The sequence below is a fragment of the Annulohypoxylon maeteangense genome (genome assembly GCF_022496945.1).
Source record: "Annulohypoxylon maeteangense strain CBS 123835 unplaced genomic scaffold GGS22scaffold_1, whole genome shotgun sequence".
Lineage (NCBI taxonomy): Eukaryota > Fungi > Ascomycota > Sordariomycetes > Xylariales > Hypoxylaceae > Annulohypoxylon > Annulohypoxylon maeteangense.
The window spans coordinates 3,551,969-3,574,052 of NW_025953248.1; the positions used below are offsets into that span (position 1 = coordinate 3,551,969).

General features: G+C 49.7%; 7 protein-coding genes across 7 annotated transcripts; 4 read left to right on the forward strand and 3 right to left on the reverse strand.

Annotated features, from left to right (window-relative positions):
- Window positions 1-117: 117 nt before the first annotated feature.
- Window positions 118-5,082, reverse strand: GGS22DRAFT_151190 (uncharacterized protein; the record flags this gene model as incomplete). Its single annotated transcript, XM_047959440.1, has 2 exons — window positions 1,936-5,082; window positions 118-1,867 (listed from the first exon to the last, which is right to left on the reverse strand). Coding segments are annotated over exons 1-2 (4,250 nt in total), but the record flags the coding sequence as incomplete, so codon positions are not given.
- Window positions 5,083-11,026, forward strand: GGS22DRAFT_151195 (uncharacterized protein). Its single transcript, XM_047959441.1, has 4 exons — window positions 5,083-5,507; window positions 5,649-6,946; window positions 7,000-10,248; window positions 10,314-11,026. Exons 2-4 carry the CDS (start codon window positions 5,671-5,673, stop codon window positions 10,757-10,759), a joined length of 4,971 nt encoding a protein of 1,656 aa, XP_047824378.1. The 5' UTR covers window positions 5,083-5,507; window positions 5,649-5,670; the 3' UTR covers window positions 10,760-11,026.
- A 410-nt stretch (window positions 11,027-11,436) lies between these two features.
- Window positions 11,437-13,548, forward strand: GGS22DRAFT_151199 (glycoside hydrolase/deacetylase). Its single transcript, XM_047959442.1, has 2 exons — window positions 11,437-13,076; window positions 13,133-13,548. Exons 1-2 carry the CDS (start codon window positions 11,749-11,751, stop codon window positions 13,422-13,424), a joined length of 1,620 nt encoding a protein of 539 aa, XP_047824379.1. The 5' UTR covers window positions 11,437-11,748; the 3' UTR covers window positions 13,425-13,548.
- Window positions 13,549-14,704, forward strand: GGS22DRAFT_151200 (uncharacterized protein). The gene has a single exon (XM_047959443.1). It carries the CDS (start codon window positions 13,894-13,896, stop codon window positions 14,161-14,163), a length of 270 nt encoding a protein of 89 aa, XP_047824380.1. The 5' UTR covers window positions 13,549-13,893; the 3' UTR covers window positions 14,164-14,704.
- Window positions 14,705-15,441: 737 nt separating this feature from the next.
- GGS22DRAFT_14939 (uncharacterized protein) lies at window positions 15,442-17,686 on the forward strand. Its single transcript, XM_047959138.1, has one exon. It carries the CDS (start codon window positions 15,753-15,755, stop codon window positions 17,142-17,144), a length of 1,392 nt encoding a protein of 463 aa, XP_047824381.1. The 5' UTR covers window positions 15,442-15,752; the 3' UTR covers window positions 17,145-17,686.
- A 458-nt stretch (window positions 17,687-18,144) lies between these two features.
- On the reverse strand, window positions 18,145-19,748 carry GGS22DRAFT_151203 (Shr3 amino acid permease chaperone). The gene is made up of 2 exons (XM_047959444.1): window positions 19,389-19,748; window positions 18,145-19,207 (listed from the first exon to the last, which is right to left on the reverse strand). The coding sequence occupies exons 1-2, from the start codon at window positions 19,477-19,479 to the stop codon at window positions 18,606-18,608; spliced, it is 693 nt and encodes a 230-aa protein (XP_047824382.1). The 5' UTR covers window positions 19,480-19,748; the 3' UTR covers window positions 18,145-18,605.
- Window positions 19,749-21,395: 1,647 nt separating this feature from the next.
- Window positions 21,396-22,059, reverse strand: GGS22DRAFT_14974 (uncharacterized protein). Its single transcript, XM_047959185.1, has one exon. It carries the CDS (start codon window positions 21,997-21,999, stop codon window positions 21,664-21,666), a length of 336 nt encoding a protein of 111 aa, XP_047824383.1. The 5' UTR covers window positions 22,000-22,059; the 3' UTR covers window positions 21,396-21,663.
- Between the last annotated feature and the right edge of the window lie 25 nt (window positions 22,060-22,084).

The window sequence follows — 22,084 nt, forward strand, 5'->3', positions numbered from 1 at the left end:
TAAAGAAAGTATAGACAGGTAGTTTAGGTACCTAAGGATATACTGTAATGAACTATGCGTTTTGCAATCCATGTAGCCAATCACTATAGCGGTAAGTCAGCCTAGGTACCTAGGGGATACGATTATTTCAGTGTATAAACGCCCTACAAGAACCTTTTCCAGCGCTATTTTACAGCGTATTATCCCCAACTTCAACACAACCTTGGCCCTTGGACCTGTCAACAATAATGGGTAAGACATGCGGAACACGATGTATTCACTACCTACGTAAACACCTATGCTTACTCCAGCCCAAACCTCAAATCAAGAACAAAACAAACCCACTCACGATTGATCCCCCAAGCAACCCCCCTAGCTACTAGCCTTAGGCACCATAATCGGATTCCTCAACTGCAAGAACCCCTCTACCGCACTATACGGACCCTTCTGGAACCCCGGCTTCGTCAAATCGCCTCTCTTATCAACACCAAACGCATTATACACCGTACCGTCCTGGCCCGTCGACTCATCATACGGCTGGAACCAGCTCCAATCCCCAGGTCCAAGCGAGGGCAAGGGTAAATCCCGGGGCGGCCTATCTCGCGCGTTCTTGTTTGTGAGGGGGTTGTCTTTGTCGTAGGTAGGGACTGAGTTGATGGGGAGGGTTAGCGGACCCGCGTGGAAGAAGGCCGTCATGGTGTTCATGGCTTGTTGCCAGGTCCAGGATGGGAGGGATAGGTCTGTGGGGGGTAGGAAGGAGGAGTATGCGTGCACGGGTGTGAAGGGGTCGATGATGGCTCCGAAGACAGACATGCGTGAGTTTCGCTTGTTCTCGAATTGCGCTGGGTTGATGTATCTCGTGGGGTCATCGAATGGTGTGTCTGTTGGGAACGGCGCCTCCCAGAACGGCGTGAATAGAGGGTAAGTTTCTGTGTTGAGCCGTCGGAGGGGCTCAAGGTTGTCTGCTTCGGGAGTGAAGAATGTTCTGATGTAGTCGAGGTTGAGCTCGTCCGAGTCTGGGGATGTGGTGTCAAAGTAGCCAACTAGCCCGTCATAGGCTGCATCGGCATCACCCAGTCGCACCTGTAATTCGTAGAACGGAGTCTTGTCATCGGGGTTGACAGGCTTTGTCAATAGGCGCTCTGGATTCTTCACTTGGGCCTTGGTGCTCTGGATCTCTAGCGGGGGACCGTCTAGCTCTAGCGACCAACCCATGTTGACCAGCGCAAGCGGCTTACCAACGATAGAGTTGAGGAATTGCGCGTACGAGCTAGGAGCTGCAGGTAGTTTATCCTGTGCATCTGTGATCATGTGCCAAAAGCCCTGCAGATACTTAGGGTTGGTAAGTTTGTCCACGAGTAAATCTAGCTGTCGCGTTTCGGGTGTTGAATCGTCCATACTTGGCTCAAAGGGAAGCCATTTAGGCGATTCTAGCGCTCCCAGAGGTCCTCCAAAGCGCACCTCGCGGTAGAAAGTTCCGTCTGGTAGGAATATCTGGATGCCGTAATCCGCATAGTTGGTGATCACCCAACCCCAAATTGGTGATTCCCACTCCGTCGAAGGTCGCCACTTGGCTTCATCGCCGGAACCATCTTCCAGCCCTTGCCCATTGATATCATCGGGATCATCAGCAATGCGCTTAACAAAGTTCGCATTTAAACGCGAGTTCTGATTGATCTGGGGCGGTAATTGTAAAAATTCGCATAGTTTGGGTTGATTTTGAATCGCTGTGTTGGCGTACGTCTCACCGTCCGGCAATTTAATAGTCTGCGGCTCATAGTAGTCGCTAATGCAAGGATAATAGGGCGGGAAGCCTCCGACTCGAGGCCTTTGATCGATGGCCATGAGTGCTTGCCCAAATTTATCAATGATGTTGAGCTTACGGAACCTATAATAGCAGTTAGTTGAAATGCTAGTGCTATGATGAAATTATTCAAAAATACAAGGATCACATACCTGAATTGACCATGCGTAGCGGGCTTGAATGGACAATAAAGTCCGTCCGAGAAGTTCACCGACGATGCGTAGGGCGTCAAGGCCGAATTCCCCTGAATCATCCCGATATTTGTCTCCGTCAAGCCAGCATCATTGATGACCGCCGACCCAATGACTGAGCTAAACTCGCCATCTGGACCAACCACCTTATTCTCAGGTTTGATGTGACTACCTTGGGCTTGCGTAACCAGCGCGTCATAAAATCCGGACAGCGGCGAGGAAAGATACGACAGCTTCTTGATATTATTGCGCAAGTTGGCCTGCTCATCTTCGTCGATGTACTCCTTGAGAATGTCCGCTGGCGTATTATCGAATAGCTGTGTCACCTTAGCTTCGAGAGAAAAGCTAGGCTGTGGTAGAATAAGGACCCGTCCCGACAAGACACGCGTATCCGCCATCTCCTTAGGAATAGCATCCCAAAGAGGCTGCGGTGTCTGGCCAGGTTCTGTAGGCACACTGATACCGTAGCGGACGTGCGGAGTTTCGGATAAGCGCGCTGTGTGTTCATCCAATTTCCAATATTCCATGGGAATGTGAGTATACTCAACTTCCCACTCGGCATAGAGAGGGAACCACGGTTGTCGATCTCCCCACTGGTCGCGCCAGCGCCCATCGGTATTCAGCTGATCATGGAATTGAGGAGGGTAGAAGGTGCCCTCATTGACTATAGCAGAACCACTTTCTGTAGGCCGTATGGCATAGAACTCGGCCATTAAGGCTTCAGCAGGCCCCTTGAACACATCTGGGACCTTTTGTAGCAGTGTGAAGAAGTTTTTCAACGCATCCGGTAGGTTAGAGAGCCCACCCGCGGGACTAATTGTTTGGAATGGCGCGCGAATAAGCACTTTATCCAGGTAGTCGATAGGCCAACCAGTCTCAACTCCGCCGATGAGAATGGTCGGATCATTTGCACGGTAGAAAACGGGCATACTTGCGGGCTGAGCTGTCTCCAGCGGATTTTCCGCGGGGTCGACGGGCTCTCCCTGATCATCTTTCGGTTGCAGTAGGTCATCAATCTGCGTTTGCAGTTGCTGGATGCGATCGTTCAAGCCAGCAATGTGATCCGATAATTTAGTTGCAGCATCTTCATATGCCTTGTTGGTTTCACTAGTTTGGTTCTCACTTTTGTTGCCCACGTCACTGACGTATTTCCACCAGAGCGAGAACATGTCCCAGCGGTACTGCGTGAGTGCTCTACTACAAGAGTCCTGTAGCGTTTTTGCCTGGTTGAGTTCGCGCAACTTCAGAATCGAAAGTCGATCCGGTTCTATCGGCTGCTTGTTGGATTGCCCGTCGTTGCCCTGACCGGAGAAGTAGTAATGTGATCCGCCCGGTGAGCGGTTAAAAGACCAATTATAGACAGAATCGGCTGCTTCACGCTGGGCCTCAACTCCGTCATCGCGGGCATGCAATAATTTTTCGATTAAAAGGATATCTTCCTCAAGCTTCGTAACATCCCCAGGACCGTCTGGATGATCCTTGCGGGCATGACAATATGACAACAAGGCATCTATGGGGGTAGTACCGAGCGACACAGCCGCTTGATTCTGGTCAACTAGGCGAGCGTTGAATTGATCTGCTGGTACATCCCCGGGCTTGGTATCGTAATCCCAGACTACATCATACATTGCGCCATGGCACAAGATACGCAATTGACTCTCCTCATCTAGCCAAGGGTCCCGTTCTTCGGGTGGCGATTCCGTCGCGCCTTGGAGCGTCATAAAGAGTGCTTGTAAGCTCTCTCCATGCGCAACACTTTTGCCAGACTTCCATAGAGGGTCGACGTCCTCTTTCCAATGCCACCCCAGCACGTAGTAACTGGCCTTGGCGTGAGTCAAATATTGCGGCGCTTTGGCAGTGCCGTACTCGAAGTTGTCAAGTATGCTGAAAACGTTTGCATTGTGCATCTGAAAGTCTGCGAATAGCTGGTTGCCGCTTTGCAGCAAACTAATGTTTGGAGGCTGCGCATCGGGGTCTTCATTGCCAGACCAATCCCGAAGCGCACTCTTGCGCCCAATGAACACTTCAGCTTGCTCATCAATGTTGACGTCTGAACCCTTGTGGCCAACGATGAAGGGAGTAACGTCGGTCTGCAAGTCAAAATCTAGTGGTATCTCTTCTAGAGTCCACAGGTGATCGCTCTCTACCACCCAAGCTTCATATTCGCGACCCTCGAAGGCTGACTTTGCCTCTGGCGGCGCAATGCTGTCAAGCTCAATCTTTCGAACGACAATCCAACGTGTGGGCGGTTCTACAAACTCCGGTGTGTCGTTACTGGCATCACCAACATCGGAGTCTGGCACATCTAGGCCACGCCGCAGTCGCTCTTTCCGCCGGCGATCCGAGGATACAGCTTTGCCAGTTGAAACACCGGCACGGTAGAAGCGCGGTAGGGTCCAGTGGAGGTAAATGCCGTGACGATGGCGGAGCGGTGTTGGCCTTGGCCGAGCGCCTATATCACTCATACGAGGATTGACAGTAGCTGGCGCGGTGTTGTGCAAATCGGTGTGATTCTGAACATCGCCTTGGAGAAGGAAATTGTCGAGGCGTAGGAATGTGTAGTTTGGCTGTGTGATAGGACTGATACGTGCTGTGGTATCGTCGTCTTCACCAGTGCCGCATACAGCTGGGTTGAGCCTGAAGGCATCCAGCTGCATGGGCACCAGAGCAACGTCGAAGTCGGTGATCCCCGAAGACATAGTTTCTCTTCAGTCAAGACGATGATTCTTGCAGTGAAACTCGTATCGACGAAGAAGGTTGACTCACCTTAGTTCAATGAGCGTAATTAAGTGATACCGATTCTCGAAGCAACAATGGCCGAATCCACGTCTGATCGAGTCCATCATTCTGAATGTAGCCAGCTCCGAATCAGATGCCGACTTACTTCCTCTCTGCTATTGATACCACCCAACCCCTTTGCCGGGATGGTTGATGACCCGTGTCGAGCATCTTCATTGTGATCTCTCGTAGGTATTAGATACATAGCGCGACACAATCCAAACACCGTTCAATATTAAACGCATGCAACCTTCAGCTCACCGCAGAGACGCCACAAAGGTTCGGATGCGCGCGTCAGGTCATGAGACATGCATCAAGCAATGTCTGTACGGCGTCTGATCTAATACGTGGTCGTCTTGGCGTCATGAAATGCATATAGGAATATTGCATTGTGAATCCTTTTCTCTAATTGCAATGCGATATGCGGTATTCTATAGAATTCCGATAGTAGCATGGACTGCTTACCTGTTGCATAGTACCACAGTAAGATTGATGTTAGGTCTGTCGAATAAGATAGGTACTCCTAAGCGTCAGGACCGGATATTGTAGGGTCAGTGAATTCGGTTACTTTTTGCTATCATCTCGTTGTTTCCAGGGCGATGCTCTCGAGAATCCCCAACCGCTTCTCAGAACCTCTAGCCTAGTTCCTAGTAGACCAGAATTAGGTATCATTCATTCCAATATACATAATCCCACAAAAGCCTGTCTTGTTGTTGGTGCTATCGCAGCTCTCCAGTCTCGGTCCTGGAGCTCAAGTAAGCCAAATTTCGTGCTTCTGAGCTCCATAGAGATCCCTCGATCGTTGGCAAGAAGCTATACGACGCACCGACGAGGGAATATATCGACCTAAGTGGATTCTCTATTTAGAGAATGGTATACTGAATTCTTTTCCTTAGCTCAATCACGCCAAAGTTCGATATGGGCGCCTCTCCAAAGCCTGCCGCTCTTATAAGGGCAACAGGAGATTCATCCCTGGCAGCGATCGAAGAGGGAAATGCCTACTACATTTACGCAAGCTCCGCAGGCAAATATCCAAGCGAGAACATAGATGTTCTTAAAGAGGGTAGCTTGACGGATCTCTTCGTTGCCTCTTTGAACGAAGACAAGGTCATTATTTTGTCTGAAGCCCCGAAACCCACAGCCAGTCTAGATGACTCCGACACGACCAAACAATGGTTGCAGGAAGTCGATATTGGCGCTACAGCCTCGTTGACGGTGAGCGGCTCTCCGCAGAAAATCGAGAGCTTCTTAATCACACTCTCGGAGCCATGGGAGCTCACCTTCAGTTCAGCCAGCGATGTGTTATTATTCACCTTCGGTGCTCCAGTCGTTGGGAGTACAGAACCAAGAATCCAACCCCCCGGCATTGACTCCGAAGGCGCAACGTTGATCTGCGGCCTCGACTTCACCCAAACCGAAGACATCACGGGTACAACACTCAAAGACTTGTTCACATATGCGAACGTTGGCAGCTTGGTTAATTCCCTGCCCAGAAGCATGGTAGATCTGGAGGTAACCCTTAAGAAACCTACCGTGGACGATGCCCCTCAACGGAATGCATTCTGGTTTACTCCTGGACTTGATAATCAAATCGACGTTCGCCTCCAGTTCAGACTATCCGTGCTAGAGCCGCTGCAGCAACTCCTCGGCTCCACCCTAAAAGGTTTCACTCTCGAGAGTGCAGACGTCGTCTTCAAAAAGAAGACGGTGCTTGCGGAAACCGAGAATGGGGATGAGGCATTGAGCAGCGGCTCCGTTTCTTTCGGTATTGGATGCCACGTCAAGGCGAGTGCCGCAGATGCACCACAAGTGTCAATGGCTGCTGGTGTCGAGGTATTCTCCTCCGCAATTGCTCTTACCTTCATATTTCGCTCTGCAGACCCCCTCACGGGAATTCTCCGCTGGCTAGCCGAACTTATCGGAGACACTGATCTCGAAAAATTCGTCAACGGCATCTTGAATAAACAAGAAAATAGTTCCAAGGTGTTTCGTGACTTCACTCTGAGGAGGTTGACCGTCGGTCTTAATACTAAAGACTCAGAGACGCCCAAACTATCGTCATTTTCATTTGATATAGAAGTGTCTGCCAACTTTGGCGGTAACCCCGCATCAAGTCCAGCGGTGTTTTTGATCTCGTACAATTGGGATAAGTTGACGGGTGGGTTCGGTACGCTCAGTGGCCAACTATGGAATGGTAAGTGCATGACCTGTGACATGCAAGAATTAGACGGCTGATATTGGGTTCAGAATTCGACACCTCCAACGACCTAGACCTGTTACCATACGAAGAGATCTGGACAATCTTGCAGCCAGTGACAAAGTCCCCGGCCAAATCAATCCAAATTGCATCATTGATTCCCACTCGAGACGTGATCAACATCCCCGACACCTTGCCGTCTGAGATAGAACGAGCATATATTAGTCTCTCCAAGGACACATTCGACATTGGTGGCACTGCCACTGCAAAAGAGCCCCAGCCAGGCAATGTCCCTCAACCGACCCTTGGCGAACTCTCTGTAGATGCCTCTTTTCAATGGGACGCGAGCAAAGCGTTCACTCTAGACGTTGGAATCCGGGCTACAATCATCCCTAGCGAGGAATCAAATGACGACGACCTTCCTGCTGTTCTGGTAGGAAATCTGAGCTACGATTCGGCACAGAGGAAATGGGCTCTTCATGCCTCCCTAAGCGGCCTATATGCGTCAACCTTAGTCGAGTTCTTCGACGAGGATGCAAAGGCACATGTTGGGCCTCTAATGCAATCAATTGAGATCGAGACGCTGGACGTGAACTACACATACGAGCCCAGTGGAGACAAGTCCAAGACCAGCAGTTTCAGCATCCAGGGTGATCTTATCATCGCCGAGCTTAGGCTGGGACTTGATTTCACAACAGACAAGGACGGTGTCAATTTCGTAGCCACTCTGAACCCCAAAAATAAGGACACCAAAGTTGGAGACGTGTTGTCAGCCATTTTCGAAGAAGATGAGATCGAACTTCCCCCGTTCATCACCGACATGGTCTTGGTAGATGACAATGAGGACGCTTTCAGACTTGAAATTGCAAAGAAGACGACCAAGATCAACGGAGTAGAGCAAAGTTCGTTCCAATTCCTCGCTCAAATCAACATTGGCAACTTGCATGTCGCATTCGCACAGCTTCATAGCGAAGACTGGGTTGTGGGCACCCCGTCTAAACGACTCATCATGGCTGCCATCAACGGCTTCCCAGATCTCTCAGTCGACATTCCTCTGATTGGCGAATTGGAACAGCCGCTTGACGAGCTGTACTTCCTCTGGGTACAGGCGCCGCTAGGAAAGTCGGAGGTACCGCAGCCCAATAGACAAGCTGGTCTCACACGCAAGGACCTTGCACAACTCAACGATGGCCTACAAGAACAGCTCCTGGTCAAGGATAAATTCAAAGAGCCGACTGATAAGGACCTGCTGGTCCAGGCCGGTTGTCACTTTGCTGTCATTATCCATAGCTCCACTGGTGAGCGGTCCTGTCTGCTCGATTACGCCTTCATGAAGCCAGTAGATGCTGTTGCCAAGAGCGACAGGACACTTGTGCGACGTCGTGTCGCCACTGCTGAGCCGCCGGCAGACACAGGAGATGATGAAAAAGGTGAAAGCGCGCAAGCGCCGTTCAAGAAAAAGGCAGGCCCTCTCTCCATCACCAATGTTGGACTTAAGTATAAGAACAAGAAGCTGGTCATCATGTTCGACGCTACATTGACGATGGGGCCAGTAGGGTTCACGGTGCTCGGATTTAGTCTCAATGTTGGTTTTGTGACACTAGACAAGATTCCGTCGATCGACGCCACAGTTGAAGGCCTGGCGGCGGCATTTGAGAAGCCTCCACTAACGCTTGGCGGCATCATTCGCCACGGCAATGAAGGCGGTGCAGACTACTACGCCGGTGGGATGATCGTCGGTTTCGAACCCTGGCAATTGCAGGCCGCTGGTTTCTACGGCGAGGTGACTCCGAAGGGTCACCCCGAAGACAAGTTCAAGTCTATCTTTGTCTTTGCCAAATTGGACGGGCCTTTGATAACGCTCGAGTTTGCCGAGATCTCGGGAATCTGTGGTGGGTTTGGTTACAACAGCAACGTTCGCCTTCCCGGGGTGGATCAAGTCACCAAGTTCCCTTTCGTCGCCAATGACCAATTTAGTAGCGCAGATAATGTACTAGAAGTGCTGGAAAAACTGATTGACATAAGCCCGAGCGGGTGGTTCCAGCCACTAGACAGCTCGTATTGGGCTGCCATAGGCATGAAGGTTGATGCGTTCCAGATGCTGAGCGTTGATGCTGTTGTTGTCGTGCAGTTCGGAAGCTCTATGAAGCTTGGCATCTTTGCGGTAGCATTGGGGGATATTCCATCGGCCAATTCACCCATCAAGTTTGCGCACGTCGAGCTGGGCATAGCTGCCGTTGCCGATTTAGACTACGGCACGCTAAAGATCGAGGCACAGCTATCGCCGCGCTCCTACATATTTAGCCAGGAATGTCACCTCACTGGCGGCGCCGCTCTCTGCTACTGGTTTGATGCGACTCAAGCCAATAAGGGCAACGTCGGCAACTTCGTCTTCACTCTAGGCGGCTATCATCAAGCATACGTAGTGCCACTGAGCTACCCCAACCCTCCGCGACTAGGCATTTACTGGAATGTAGGCGGCGGTCTCAGTATCTCAGGCCAGGCGTATTTCGCTATCACGCCTAAGTGTTGCATGGGCGGTGGCCGCCTGCATGCCGCCTTCAGAGCAGGACCCATCGAGGCCTGGTTCGATGCCTTTGTTGACGTGTTGATTAATTACAAGCCATTCTTCTTCAATGCACAGGGAGGAATTTCTGTCGGTGTGCGTTTCAACATTGACTTCCTTGTGGTCCATACGCACATCTCCGTCGAGATCGGCGCTCAGCTGTACCTCTGGGGTCCACCAGTCGCAGGCCGTGTGCATGTTGATTTCTGGATCGTCGCCTTCGACATTAACTTCGGCAAATCTGCCAATGACGACGAGCGTTGCACTTTGTATCAGTTCTATCAGCTGGTCCTCCAATCAGAGTCAGCTTCAGTGATGTCGCAAGCCGCTGCCATGTTGACCACGAGAGAAGAGTTAGTTATAGAGAGTAATCCCCCGATACCAAAGAACGAGGGACACAACTTCCTTGCGCAATCTGGTCTGATGAATCCCGACGAAAAGACTGAACGCGCGCAGAATGAGCAGTGGATCGTGCGTGCTGGTACTTTCTCCTTCGTGATAGCGTGTAAGATGGCTATCAATGCCATCAAGAACGACCCGGAAGCGGTACCCATCATCGTTAACAATAACCCAGATCCTAACATTAATGTCTTCGGCAAGCCAATGAAGCTTGTGATTCCCATGACGTCTACTTTGACCGTGGTAGTTAAGCAAGACGGCGTAGACCACCCGGATGTAGGCTGGCAGTACGAACGGTATCTGAAGAGTGTGCCTCAAGGCTTATGGGCCAAATGTAAGCTTGTCATGGCTATGGCCCCTCCATTGATTATTCCAATCCAACTAACATCGATGCCACAGATGACAGAAACGCCGACCCGCATGATGGCAAGAAGAATACTGGAGACCTCCTCAAAAACGATGCTGGAAGCATGAGCCTTATGATGGGTGTCAAAATCACAGCTCCAAAGCCGCAGTTGTCGGACGACCCGTTCCCAGCCTTCAATGTTGACGACGCCAACCTTCAACGGCTCTTAGCCGAGAAGGCATTCCCCCCATTCCCCGACGCCGACCAAGCTTGGGCTCCCGACGTACCGCTCGAGGACGAGGGACAGTTCGATGCGGTGTACACCGATTGGACAACGCCGTCGATGGGAGACGAGGGACAAAAAGGGTTCGTGAGCACTCTGGCACAATGCATGACGTGGGATGACGTTCCAGGGCTGAAGGAAATGGCGAGCATTCCAACCCAACTAGCAAAGAAGTTCAAGAATTTGTATGTCGCGGCGCCGTTGATAATAAAGTAGTTAGGTATGGAGGACCTAAGTAGTATGTAGGTTATTGGGTTAAGAAGCTTCGGACATCCGTTTGAAGGAGGAAATTGCTATGTAAATGATAAGATGATTGATAGATTTATCGGCAATTGGTGATTGGCTATTTTTCCTTAGCGCAGCTCTAGTGGGGCTTGGCAAGTCCTTGAATTTGATTGGGTGCTTCTGTTTCTACCAAGCTGCCAAGTAAAAACAGCATTTTCATACTATGTACATTTTCCACGACGAGGAAGTATCTAATCGCCATCAATTAAAGTAATAGTAAAGTGATTCAAATAACGACAAAAAACACTTTAAGTGTGATAATTTACTACGAGTGGTTTATTTTGAATGCTTTCCCTTACACGGCCTAGTCAATATGCATGATATGATGAAATGTGCGTAAGAGCCAGGAATACAGATGTTGCCATTTTCTATCAATCCCTTATCTCCTCTAGCAGCATTACCCAAAAAGGAAATCGTGGCACTATATCCACCAATCAGAACCTTTCTTTCTCCTATATCCAAAGTGATATGTCGTAAAAGTGATCTCACTCGGCATATTCCCTACAAGGTAAGCCGACTATTCGATCATCATAACATTTGATAACTTCGAAGATACCTAGGTAGGGATTAGTTCTCATATGTTAAAGGACTTAGTTTATTCGGAATATGTACATTGTAGTATGGAATAGCACGATACTTCGAGATGTCAGGCATTTAACTTTATCAATCAGCAATTCTTGATTATCAGAACACATATGCATGGCGTCGACATACATACTACTCCAAAGATAAATCCGCAAGTTGGGTGGCATCAGGAAGCTGATGCGGTGCCTACCCCTCCCCCTATCTACGGTAAAACCAACAATATTAAAACCGTCTCCAAAATATAAAGAAATTCGCATTGAAATTTGACTGTTCTCTATACCAAGCTCTCATCGTTTCTATATGACTATATTCCACCCCGAATAAACTCATCCATAATGACGGTACTTCCAGCTCGCAGAGCCGCTGCGTTTCCCATCCAGAAGGGCCAGCATCTTAAGATCACCAATACACATGGCAAACAAGTAGTTGATTTCTGGGCCTTCAATCCCAACAACAGTCATGATTACCTCTCAATGGGGCATTCGCGCACCATTCTAGTCTCCATATCGCCGCGAGTTGGCAACAGCCTCTACAGCAACCTCCGGAAACCTATGCTCACGTTGGTTGAGGATACGACGCCGGGTGTACATGACATGGTATGGACAGCTTGCGACCAGGAACGCTACCGCATGCTCGGCGCTGTTGAATATCACGACAACTGCCATGACAACATGCACCAGGCTCTTAAAGAGAACTTCCCGGCAGACCAGTATCCTAACCTCCAGATCTCAGATGATTGGATTCCTGACCCCCTGAACCTTTTCATGAATGTCGCAATTGACCACCGCGGAGGGCTGGACATCCGGCCGCCAGTGAGCGAAAAGGGCCGGTATGTTGTGCTGAGGGCGGAGACGGATTTGGTGATTGTGATGAGTTCTTGTCCTCAAGATATGGCTCCCGTTAATGACGGAATGCCAGCGGACTGCGAGTATGAAATATTCGACGATGCAACTCTCGCGACCGTCATCCCCCGCACCCTTACTAAGCGCCCAAAGCGTGTCAAGGTTGCGCTCTCCTTTGATTTCGACGCCGTTTCCCACTGGCTCGGAACGGGATGCCACCCGGACAACAATATGGCCGACTACAGCACCGGTATTTTCGCTGGTCAGGTTGGTGCGATTCGTTTACTAAATATGCTGAAGAAGAAAAACATCGCAGACAAAGTCACTTGGTTTATCCCTGGCCACACTATTGAAACCTTCCCTAATTCAGTCAAGAAAGTCGTCGAATCGGGTGCTGAAATCGGACTCCATGGCTATTCCCATGAGGGTATCTATCAGATGACTCCTGAGCAAGAACGCGACGTCCTAGTCAAATGCATTGAAATCGCTACGAAGTTGTGCAATGGCCAAAAACCCCGTGGCTACCGTGCACCTATGTACACTATCCGAGAAACCACCGTAGAGCTTCTTCGCGAGTTCGGCTTCCTGTACAACTCATCTCTCATGCACCATGATTCTCAGCCATACTGGACTCCAGCCGATCCGCCTATACAGAAGATCGACTTCTCAAAGCCTGCTTCCTCTTGGCTGAAACCAACATATATCACCGAACCCACTATTGGACCGCTTGAGTCTGGCGAACATCCATTGGTCGAAATTCCCTGCGGCTGGTATAACGAGGATATGATGCCACTACAATATCTCCCACACCTCCCTAACAGGTAAGTAAAGATCGCAACACACGCTCATGGTTAAATGCGCTGACCACTGTACGAAGCATGGGATACGTGTCTACCAGAGTGATAGAACAGATGTGGAAGGATAAATTTATGTGGTTATGGGAGAATGCCCCCAGTGCGGAGGGCGAGGCCGACAGCGAGAGGGCTAGCAACTCGGCTGATTTTGTTTTCCCCATCTTGATGCATCCCGATACCTCTGGAATGGCACACATAATTGGGATGTCGGAACGTATCATCAGTTGGTTACAAGGGTGGGGAGAATCTGTGCAATTCCATACACACGAGGATATCGCCAAGGAATGGCTGAAAGAGCAGAAGTCCCACGAGTAACGCAATGTAATTTCTGCGATGGTAACTATCCGTTATTCCTACCATACCTATCTACCTGGGGCACCTATTTTTGATATCAAAACAGTGCTAGGTTCGTCATGACTTATGATAAATATGATTCTTGCTATTCATATTGTGCTTAATTAGGTACCCGGGTATACTTTGGGTTGGTCGCTCACCGATGAGAAGATGTCTTGAACGAAATTGGAATAAGCCACCCGGACAGTTGTCGGGGTAGACCGAATTAGAAGCCAGTGCACGTTCTACCTGCACTAACCGCTCAGCCCGCTCTAAAAAGGACCTAGGACTCGAGATATCCATGCTCGCTAATAGCACCACGAGGCTGTAGCTCGACCTGGTACGGCCTACTGGCGTGGAGGGGGTCTTCGGTATATTGTTTTCTAGCGAGCGTTGGGGCGTCTATTAGCCGACGCTGGAGGCCTACGAGAAGACTCTAGGTCATGTGGAGATGCGGCCAGACGAGGCTATCATGGTCGCAACGCATGCGTACAGTCTCGGGTCTGCGCAGATTCTCGGCATGAGAACTGATTCCGTCTATTGTTGGACTGTTGGTCGCGGTGAGGATATTAATGCGGTTAGGATGGAGAATAGCATCGAACTCCTCGGCGAGGTCATGCGTGTGTTGCTTCCTGCCGTCAGGTCTTGGGTCAGGTCTCGCCGAAGAGTTGACAGCCAGTTCACGCATCTCCAGTACCATGTCTTACCAACAGCCTTGTAAGGCGTCGAACCAGAAATGTTCGGATCACAGGAGCCGGCAGGCTGTGGCTATGCGATGCCGTGCATACTTTTATACGCATGTTGGTATGAGGCCTCCGCGAACGAGCTGGTGAGAACCCGACAGGCTCGTCTTCAGTTACATTGAAGAAATTGAATCGTGCAACATCGTCATAATTAACTATACGAACCAACATGCGTATGTGTTGTACGGATGTGGGTGAGGTCTGCGCCTCCACCGATTTGATAGAGGCCGGCAACTATCGGAGCCAGCAAATGAGTACAGCGGTACTTCGTACTATGTACATCCGCTAAATTCATGAAATCCCGGGTTACTGGGGTTTAAACTATTAGTGGGTCTGAACCGGGATCTTACAGAACTTGTGTCACGCAATCAGCGTTCGGATTTGCCAGATTCATATCCAGATTAGGGAACCCAGTTTAGCGAAAAGATAGCTCTGGCCAATCAGACGCGTGCAACGTACATCGTCACGCTTAATTTGAAAGATCGCACCAACTCATCTAATCCAATCATACTCTTCAAATCTTTTCTCCTACTCAACCGCCGTGACTGGAGCGCCCCTGTAGCCGCCCAAAAAAGCATCGAAAACGAACATGGCAAGAAACAAATTCGGGCGATTCGCTTCGTGAGAACCTCTCGTTCTAGCTATTCCTTCGTCGCCTAAGACCCGCAATGCCTCATCTCAGTACTAAGATGCTTGCTTGAAGCCCCGTTACACCCACTCACGCTGCTGCGCGTACACTCAAGCGGCACTGATGATGGATAGTGCGGATACTACCCAGTCCAGTAGCTAGATGGGATCTTGCTCTGAATACCGTCTGATTTATTTTTGGGCTGAAGATGTCCAGTCGATCATCCGCATGCTACCGCTTTCATTCTGGGGCATCGACTTCGACGGACCCCATCTGGTCGCATCTGTTGGACCAGAGATGCTCGTCTTCGTTCTTTAGTCAGACGACCTATACTAATTGTTCTATCTAGTGTTTCCGCCGCCTTGGCTAGAGGAGACAGGGGAGCCAAGAGAACGAACAATGGTCGAACAAAGTAAAGTGGAAACAAAGATATCAAGGTATCAAGCCGTGATTCATAGGCCGGGCATCAACATTTCGCTGTCGTTCCTATCTTTTGTTCCGACCTTTTCTTCGTAGTTTGTTTCGAACCTTTGTTTTACACGTCGTCTCGTCTCCTTTAGCCTTACAACCTTTTCATAGTCATTCGATTCAGTACGAGGTCACGCCCATTGTCCGTTCGTGACTCTTCTAGTTGCTATTTCTAACTCACATAGCCCTGCGCCTCCCGACGCCTCTGACTGACAATTCTTTCCGTGAATGAATTTGGTCTTCTTTTTTTGCTTCTCATAGATATTATTACCAACTACTACCTTCTAGTGACTATTTACTTTTAACTCTTTTCGATATTTTTCTACATATTTCCTATTTCAAATCCACCATACATACCTACTACCTAATATCCATAGCTAGATCAATCAAAGTGGCAAGCCCTTCTGCCAAAGAGAGAAGTCAAGATATTGAATACCCAATTCAACTAGTATTCGTAAGACGGCCTAACACATGCCGCATTCCTGTGTCCTGACACGGGCTCTCTATCCCGCGGCGCTGCTGCTGGCAGCAGCTGCCTCCGCGTCTGCCTCTGCTATACGACCAAATTCAGCAGCACAACTCTTCGCAAGAGCCGACAGTTGCGGGGCGGATTTCTCGCCATGTTCTCAATCAGGACTCCCCGCAAACTTCTGCTGCGAGGCGGACGCCACATGTACGATACTCGCAGCCAACACAACAGTTCTTTGCTGCCCTAAGAACTCTAATTGCGACAAAATTGGCCCGATAACATGCGATCTCGGACTCCAAGACCCGGCCGTGAATCCTTCCGCCGAAATCAAGACCACGGTGCTAAACGGCATCCTAACAACCTGTGCCGGACAATGTTGCCCATTCGGGTACTCCTGCGACGGAACAAACTGCGTGAAGGAAGCAGACCAAAGCAAGCGACCGCCCGTGAAGGCGCCAACAAGCAGCAGCCCGACCTCCAGCCCAACCTCAACAAGCACCCACAGCGCCTCAACAACCGTCGCCGTAAGCGGGATAAGCTCCGCGAGCAGCACCGCCTCCGCCGCCCCCTCAACGCAAACCCCCACAACATCGACCTCCGGGACCGCCAGTACCGTAACAATCATAGGCGGCGTAATCGGCGGGCTCGTCGGCCTCGCCCTGCTAATCCTCGCAGTCGTAATGCTCCGGCACCGTCGCAAAAAGGCGTTAAAAGCCAAACAGGAGCAACAGCGCCGAGACTCAACCTCCTCCTTCGGGAACATAATCTCAAACCCAGTGCCCCACGCAAACTACCCATCCCAACGTCTCGATTTCCTCGCCAAGACGCACGGCACCGGGTCTCGAAAAAGCTACGCGCCGTCCTCACCAACCGCAGTCGCAAGCCCGCAATCGCAGCGCAAAGACGGGTTCGGCGGGGACGTGAGGGAGTACTACGGCGCGGGGACGCCGGGGTTCATGCCGCCGAACAGCCCGTACAGCCCGTACGCGCGGCGCCCCGATAGCCAGATGTCGGACGCGCCGCGCAGCTACCACGCGTCGGCGGAGATCAGCGGGCTGCGCAGCCTAACGCACAGCGCGAACGCATCGCCGACGCCGAAGGCGCGGGGGAAAGGGCAAGCGCAGGAGATGGCGCCGGCGCCTCTTGTCACAGTGACGCCTGCGGCGGAGGAAGGCGGAGCGAGGGGGCGCGAGAGGTATCCCAGCTCGAGCGAGGGGGAGAGCATAAATATCTTCGCGGACCCGCTGATGGTGCCGGGTGGTGCGGGGGGCGCGAGGCCCGGGAGCGCGGCGACGACGTGGTCGAATATCCAGCAGCGGGCTGATAACGCGATGCACGGCGAGAGCGGGGGTAATGGGCGGAGTAGATTGGGAGAGTCGCCTTTGCGGAGGTGATTGCGTTTTCCGATTCAAGATAGTTACGGGATACCTACATTAATAGTGTTTATGAGCTTTTCTAGATTGACTTGTGGGCGGGCATGGCGTGGGCTGGCGTTTTACTACCGGGTATCTTATCAAGGTTCGTTTCTTCTCATCGTCCGCAGAATTCGGAACCAGCGAGCGACAATCAACTTCTAAGTACTATCTCTTTTGTTGAATAGGGGGGGATAAGGATATAATAAATAGGATCGCGGGCGGGACATCATGATACCACTGAAAAGGATAGGATAGGGGAAGGCTGCATATCACCACGGAGTTAGAGACACTCGCTTTGGGGAAAAAATCTCCCTTTTTTATATTCTCGCGATCTGGCGCGGGTGAGTTGGCTGGGCTGGGCGGACATTGAGGTTGTCGTGGCCGTTTGTGTACATATCTAACGTATCCCCTTTTGAGGGAGTGGTGTATCTACTTGTCGTGGGTAGATTTCATGATACATGCCTCTGACCAGCTAACTTCGTGTTGTTTACATACACTCAACTTCTTAAATCTTAGTCACGCTTCTATTATCTATATGCAAATTCCCTCTATGACGATGTGGGCACTAGAACCATTGTCATGTGCTTGTGGACAGAGTTTTTTAAGTTGGTAATCTAGAATGTCTCAGTCGATGTCGTCATACCCGTTTATACAAAGCGTTTGTCTCTTTATCCAGATATTTTAGCTTAAAATAGCATATGATGTAATAGACTCTTTCTTCCTTCATTGGGTGCTTATCAAAAGGCGTTTGTCTGTATAGTTATAATATGAGATGGTAAATAGTAAAACTAATATGTGGTAATATGAGCCAGTCACGTCCTAGACGATGGCATCTTAGCGATGAGCCGATCAGTGTCAAGGTAACAAAGTGATCCGTATACCGACTATTATGTATTTCCAGTGAAGCATTATTCAGCGTTGCTGTATGATACGAGTGACTCAAGAAACCTGAGTGTAGATTAACAATTCCAAAGGCCAGTAATGTTTGATCACTTATATTGAAGATATGTATGAGCCAGCGCACTACATGTCGCGATGAAAACTGGACCAGACGTGTGATCTCGGAAGGCTCGGAAAGCATCCCTACCAAAATAGAGGCATCACAGCTGCATAGAATATGATCCAAACATCTCAACTGACCAACTCTGCATCATCTCAGTTCGTAGACACGTTCAGATTCATCTGATCTACAGGACGCAGAAGCACTTTTCTTTTCATGCAAACGGATCACGTTTGCCTTCCCAACACGCGAGACATCCCGCACTTCCGACCAATCCATATCCTCCCAACGTTCGTGACGCAAATGTACTTGTTATACACGGCAACGGCACCGACGCCCGCCCTAAGTCGTAACGACGTTGGGAATGGTCTATATGGCCCATCCTAAAAGAATCGAAGAAAACAAGGAGAAAACGCGCGAGAAGCGAGTAAGAACGCCATTCACTGCTTCTTCTTATTCTTCTCGGCTGTCGGGCTCGACGGCGCTGCCGACTTCTCTTTCTCGAACTTCTCGAATTCCTCGCTGTCCTTCCTCTCGGCATACCACTGGCCAGCCTGCAAGACCAGCACACCGACCAGTACGAGCGCTAGAATGGTGTTGCTAGCCGCGAGGACCTTCAAGCTGTCCTCGCGACCGAGGATCATCTCTCCGCCGGTAAGCGGGTCGCCGCCCTTCCTGTGGGGGCTCGCGGCGCCCTTGAGGTCGAAGTCGTCATCGGTCCAGGCCCCCGCGGATACGAGGCGCAGGCCCTTGACGATGTTAGCGACGTAGACACCGACGCCGATGAGGTAGAGGACGAGGGAGGCGCCGTCGAACAGCATGTTGGACTCGGAGGCGCGGAAGAGCTTGATGAAGAAACCGAGGAAGCCGACGCCGACCATGATGCTTAGCACGCGCGCAATCAGCGGAGGCGACTGGTGGATGAACTTCAGGTGCGTCTCTAGTTGGTCTAGGTACGCGGCCGAGATGGGGTCTTTGGTCCAGAGAAGCGGGAAGTCGTACGGGAAAAATGCGAAGAGGATGCCGAGGAAGAAACATGTTGCTGTTGGTTATATCTGTTAGCGCTTCGTTCAAATTCATCTAGATATGGTAGGGCGAGTTGGTAGGTATGGTGTTGCTATAAGCTATCTAGCTAGTCCTTGTCGTTATGTGTCCTATTCAATTTTCTTGGCGGGGGAGGGGAACACAAAAAGCAGAGATGAATTGAAGAAGAAAACACATACGGCCGATGATCATGAAGGTCGCGAACGAAGAAGACCCTCGGTAATCCTTAGACCGGGTGGTCTTATTCCAATCCACGAACTTCTCCGACATGATGACGGTGTTGGTGGTGTGCGACGAGGCGACGAGATGCGACGGGATTGAGCTGCGAGGCTATTTCGAAATACGTAATAAGATAGCTGTTAACAAAACTCTAACAGCTCAAGTTAAAGAAGAATCAAGTGTTCGTGAACTTTCTTTTCTCTTATTTTGAGTACTTTTTCGCATGAGGAAAAAAAGCTTGTTGAGCTTCTTGTTTTTTTTTAAATCGAGGTCGACTAAGTAGGTCGCAATTACGTTTCTCGGCGCAGCTGAGGAGAAAGGGAAAATGGTTGCGTTGCAATCTCTGTGAGGCTAACCGCTAGACACCCGCTAACAAATCTTAGGTACCTCGGAGATGTGGGGTGCGATGGGGTGCGATAAGAAAGTCGCAGTTGAGTATTATATGTTATAAAATAATATTATGCGTCTATATGCTAGATATCTATATAAGAGTGATACGAGAACTCTCACTTGCCCACATCTCGAAAATCGGAAGTGCTGGAGCATGCCATCTCACACTTTTGATTCCAATTCTCTTGAACCTATTCTCTGAATCTTGTTTGAGTAATAAAAAATGAGTAAACCGCGCAATAGGAGAACGCCATTCGCATATTGGAATACATGCTCCCCCAAACTCGCTTTTGTCGTCGAATCTGAACTGTCCTTTGTGTGTGTCGGGAAATATTCCACCAGGAGGAATATCTGTCGCCTCCTCCGTCCTGTCATTATATATTTCCATTGCCCCTTTCTTCCATATAAAACTACACAGTGCACATTCAATATCGAGTTCAGCCGAGCGAAGAAGACCAGTGGGATCACCTCCAGGTGGTTCCGTCACGATCCTCGCATCGACGAATTTAATGAGTGACTCGTATCCTTTGCCGACATTGATGAACTCTACTTGACTTCCCGTCATCGAAGCCCAACTCCATGATGGTGCATACCTATTTCGGTTGACTAGATCGAACATCTCGCGATTGATTTTCCATAAGAGGTGAAGGCAGAGCTCATTTTCCCATAATCCGGCGAGGTATCTGTCGCCATTGAAATCTCTAAACGTTTTAGCGATACCGGATATCGCCGCCAATTTGTCAGACTCTTTAGTGAGGTAGCAGGAAGAAAATTTCGAGACGATAGCCCTCCAGGATTTGTGAGTAAAGGAATCATATATGCTCTTCGGTAAAGGGCCAGATGAATTTGCTCTGATTTTGGCCATTGTTAATTTTGGGTAGGCATAATTCCAATTACCTGTTTGATTTACCACCTCTCTATTCAATCGTAGGAGCCCTTTCTTTGGCTCTGCCTCGCAATGAGTGCATTCCAAACACTCCCAGTAAATTTGGTTTCTCGCGAAGTGAACTAGTCGCCTAGCCAGGAACCGTTCTTGCACGACCCATCCGCGCTTACTGAGAGGCGCATTCTCAATTTCGTAATCCCAGATCGATTGATTGCGAATCATCCACGAGCCATCACTAACATCCCCAGATTGATCACAGACTCGGATATCAGCTCTGAATGGATACAATGTCTTCGTCTCTGCCATTCTCCGACCGAAAAGCCCAGTACTTGCAGGATTATATGACGAAGAAATCGCCGATATATTACAGAACGAGTGTCGATAGATGTCAGCCAGGGTACCCACTTCTCGGTGCCAGTCCATCGTTGAGTCTTGAAAGATACAGAGTGAGTCGATCCAGATATATCTATACCCTAGACGGTGGACAAGAAGAGCCGCGTCACGAAAAGCAGGCGACAGTTCATCAAGGGAAATTCCCTCCCGAAGCCGGCTCTCCGTAGTCCTAAGAAGTTGCTTGATCTCATTCGGGTCTCCCCAACGGTGAGATAGGGTCCAGTAGATGGGATACCTCTGTGTCGACTGAGGATTAGACCTTTTCTCCCTTTCATATTGGGCTGCGACTTGCTCTCTGTTCTTCACAGATATTATACCAGAATCGACGTCTGTTACGTCGATAATTCGAGCTGGAAAGAATGTCTCAGCTCCCGCATGAAAAGATCTGCAGTGTTCATGCTTTTCTTGGCATGACGATATCCAGCCTTCGATTTTCTGCAAGGACTGACTAGATCCTATATTTGGGTCAAGATCACACGGCTGTACATGTTCTGGTATAGAAGTTTTACAGTTCCGGTATGACGGTTGTTTACGCAGGGAAACTAAATCTTCGTCAGCGTATGTTTCTAAAAATGTGTTATTCTGAGAATGGCGGCGGACGTACGCTTAAGCTCGGCAGGAGGGGCCCAGTCACATTGAATACTAAAATGTGTATGATATGAGTCCCATCCCCGGATGACAAGGCAAGATATGTAGAATATAGGTTCCTTTTTGTCGTTCTGATCATGATACGATAAAGGCAGAAGAAGTCTTTCCCATAGCCACGTGCAAACAAAACAACCTGCATCCTTGCCTGCCAAGAGATCTTGATATTCCCGACAATGACTGGTTCTTAGCATTCCTTTGAAGGTCGATATGCAGGTATGGCATAATATCTGCTTAGTATTAGAAATGTTAGCCATTTAGCGAGAGTTAAAGAAGCGACAACATAGGTATGTATGAAGAAGAGAAATTCATCCATGAGAGAATGATGCGATGGAAAAAGGT

What these genes read in the sequence shown, in the direction of transcription:
- GGS22DRAFT_151195 (XM_047959441.1), top strand. Translation starts at nt 5,671, where the DNA reads ATGGGCGCCTCTCCAAAGCCTGCCGCTCTTATAAGGGCAACAGGAGAT. An exon ending in CAGTGGCCAACTATGGAATG is followed by an intron (nt 6,947 to 6,999) that starts GTAAGTGCATGA and finishes TATTGGGTTCAG; the next exon opens with AATTCGACACCTCCAACGAC. An exon ending in TCAAGGCTTATGGGCCAAAT is followed by an intron (nt 10,249 to 10,313) that starts GTAAGCTTGTCA and finishes TCGATGCCACAG; the next exon opens with ATGACAGAAACGCCGACCCG.
- GGS22DRAFT_151199 (XM_047959442.1), top strand. Translation starts at nt 11,749, where the DNA reads ATGACGGTACTTCCAGCTCGCAGAGCCGCTGCGTTTCCCATCCAGAAG. An exon ending in CTCCCACACCTCCCTAACAG is followed by an intron (nt 13,077 to 13,132) that starts GTAAGTAAAGAT and finishes CACTGTACGAAG; the next exon opens with CATGGGATACGTGTCTACCA.
- GGS22DRAFT_151200 (XM_047959443.1), top strand. Translation starts at nt 13,894, where the DNA reads ATGCGGCCAGACGAGGCTATCATGGTCGCAACGCATGCGTACAGTCTC.
- GGS22DRAFT_14939 (XM_047959138.1), top strand. Translation starts at nt 15,753, where the DNA reads ATGCCGCATTCCTGTGTCCTGACACGGGCTCTCTATCCCGCGGCGCTG.
- GGS22DRAFT_151203 (XM_047959444.1), bottom strand. Translation starts at nt 19,479, where the DNA reads ATGTCGGAGAAGTTCGTGGATTGGAATAAGACCACCCGGTCTAAGGAT. An exon ending in GACCTTCATGATCATCGGCC is followed by an intron (nt 19,208 to 19,388) that starts GTATGTGTTTTC and finishes TATAACCAACAG; the next exon opens with CAACATGTTTCTTCCTCGGC.
- GGS22DRAFT_14974 (XM_047959185.1), bottom strand. Translation starts at nt 21,999, where the DNA reads ATGGCTAACATTTCTAATACTAAGCAGATATTATGCCATACCTGCATA.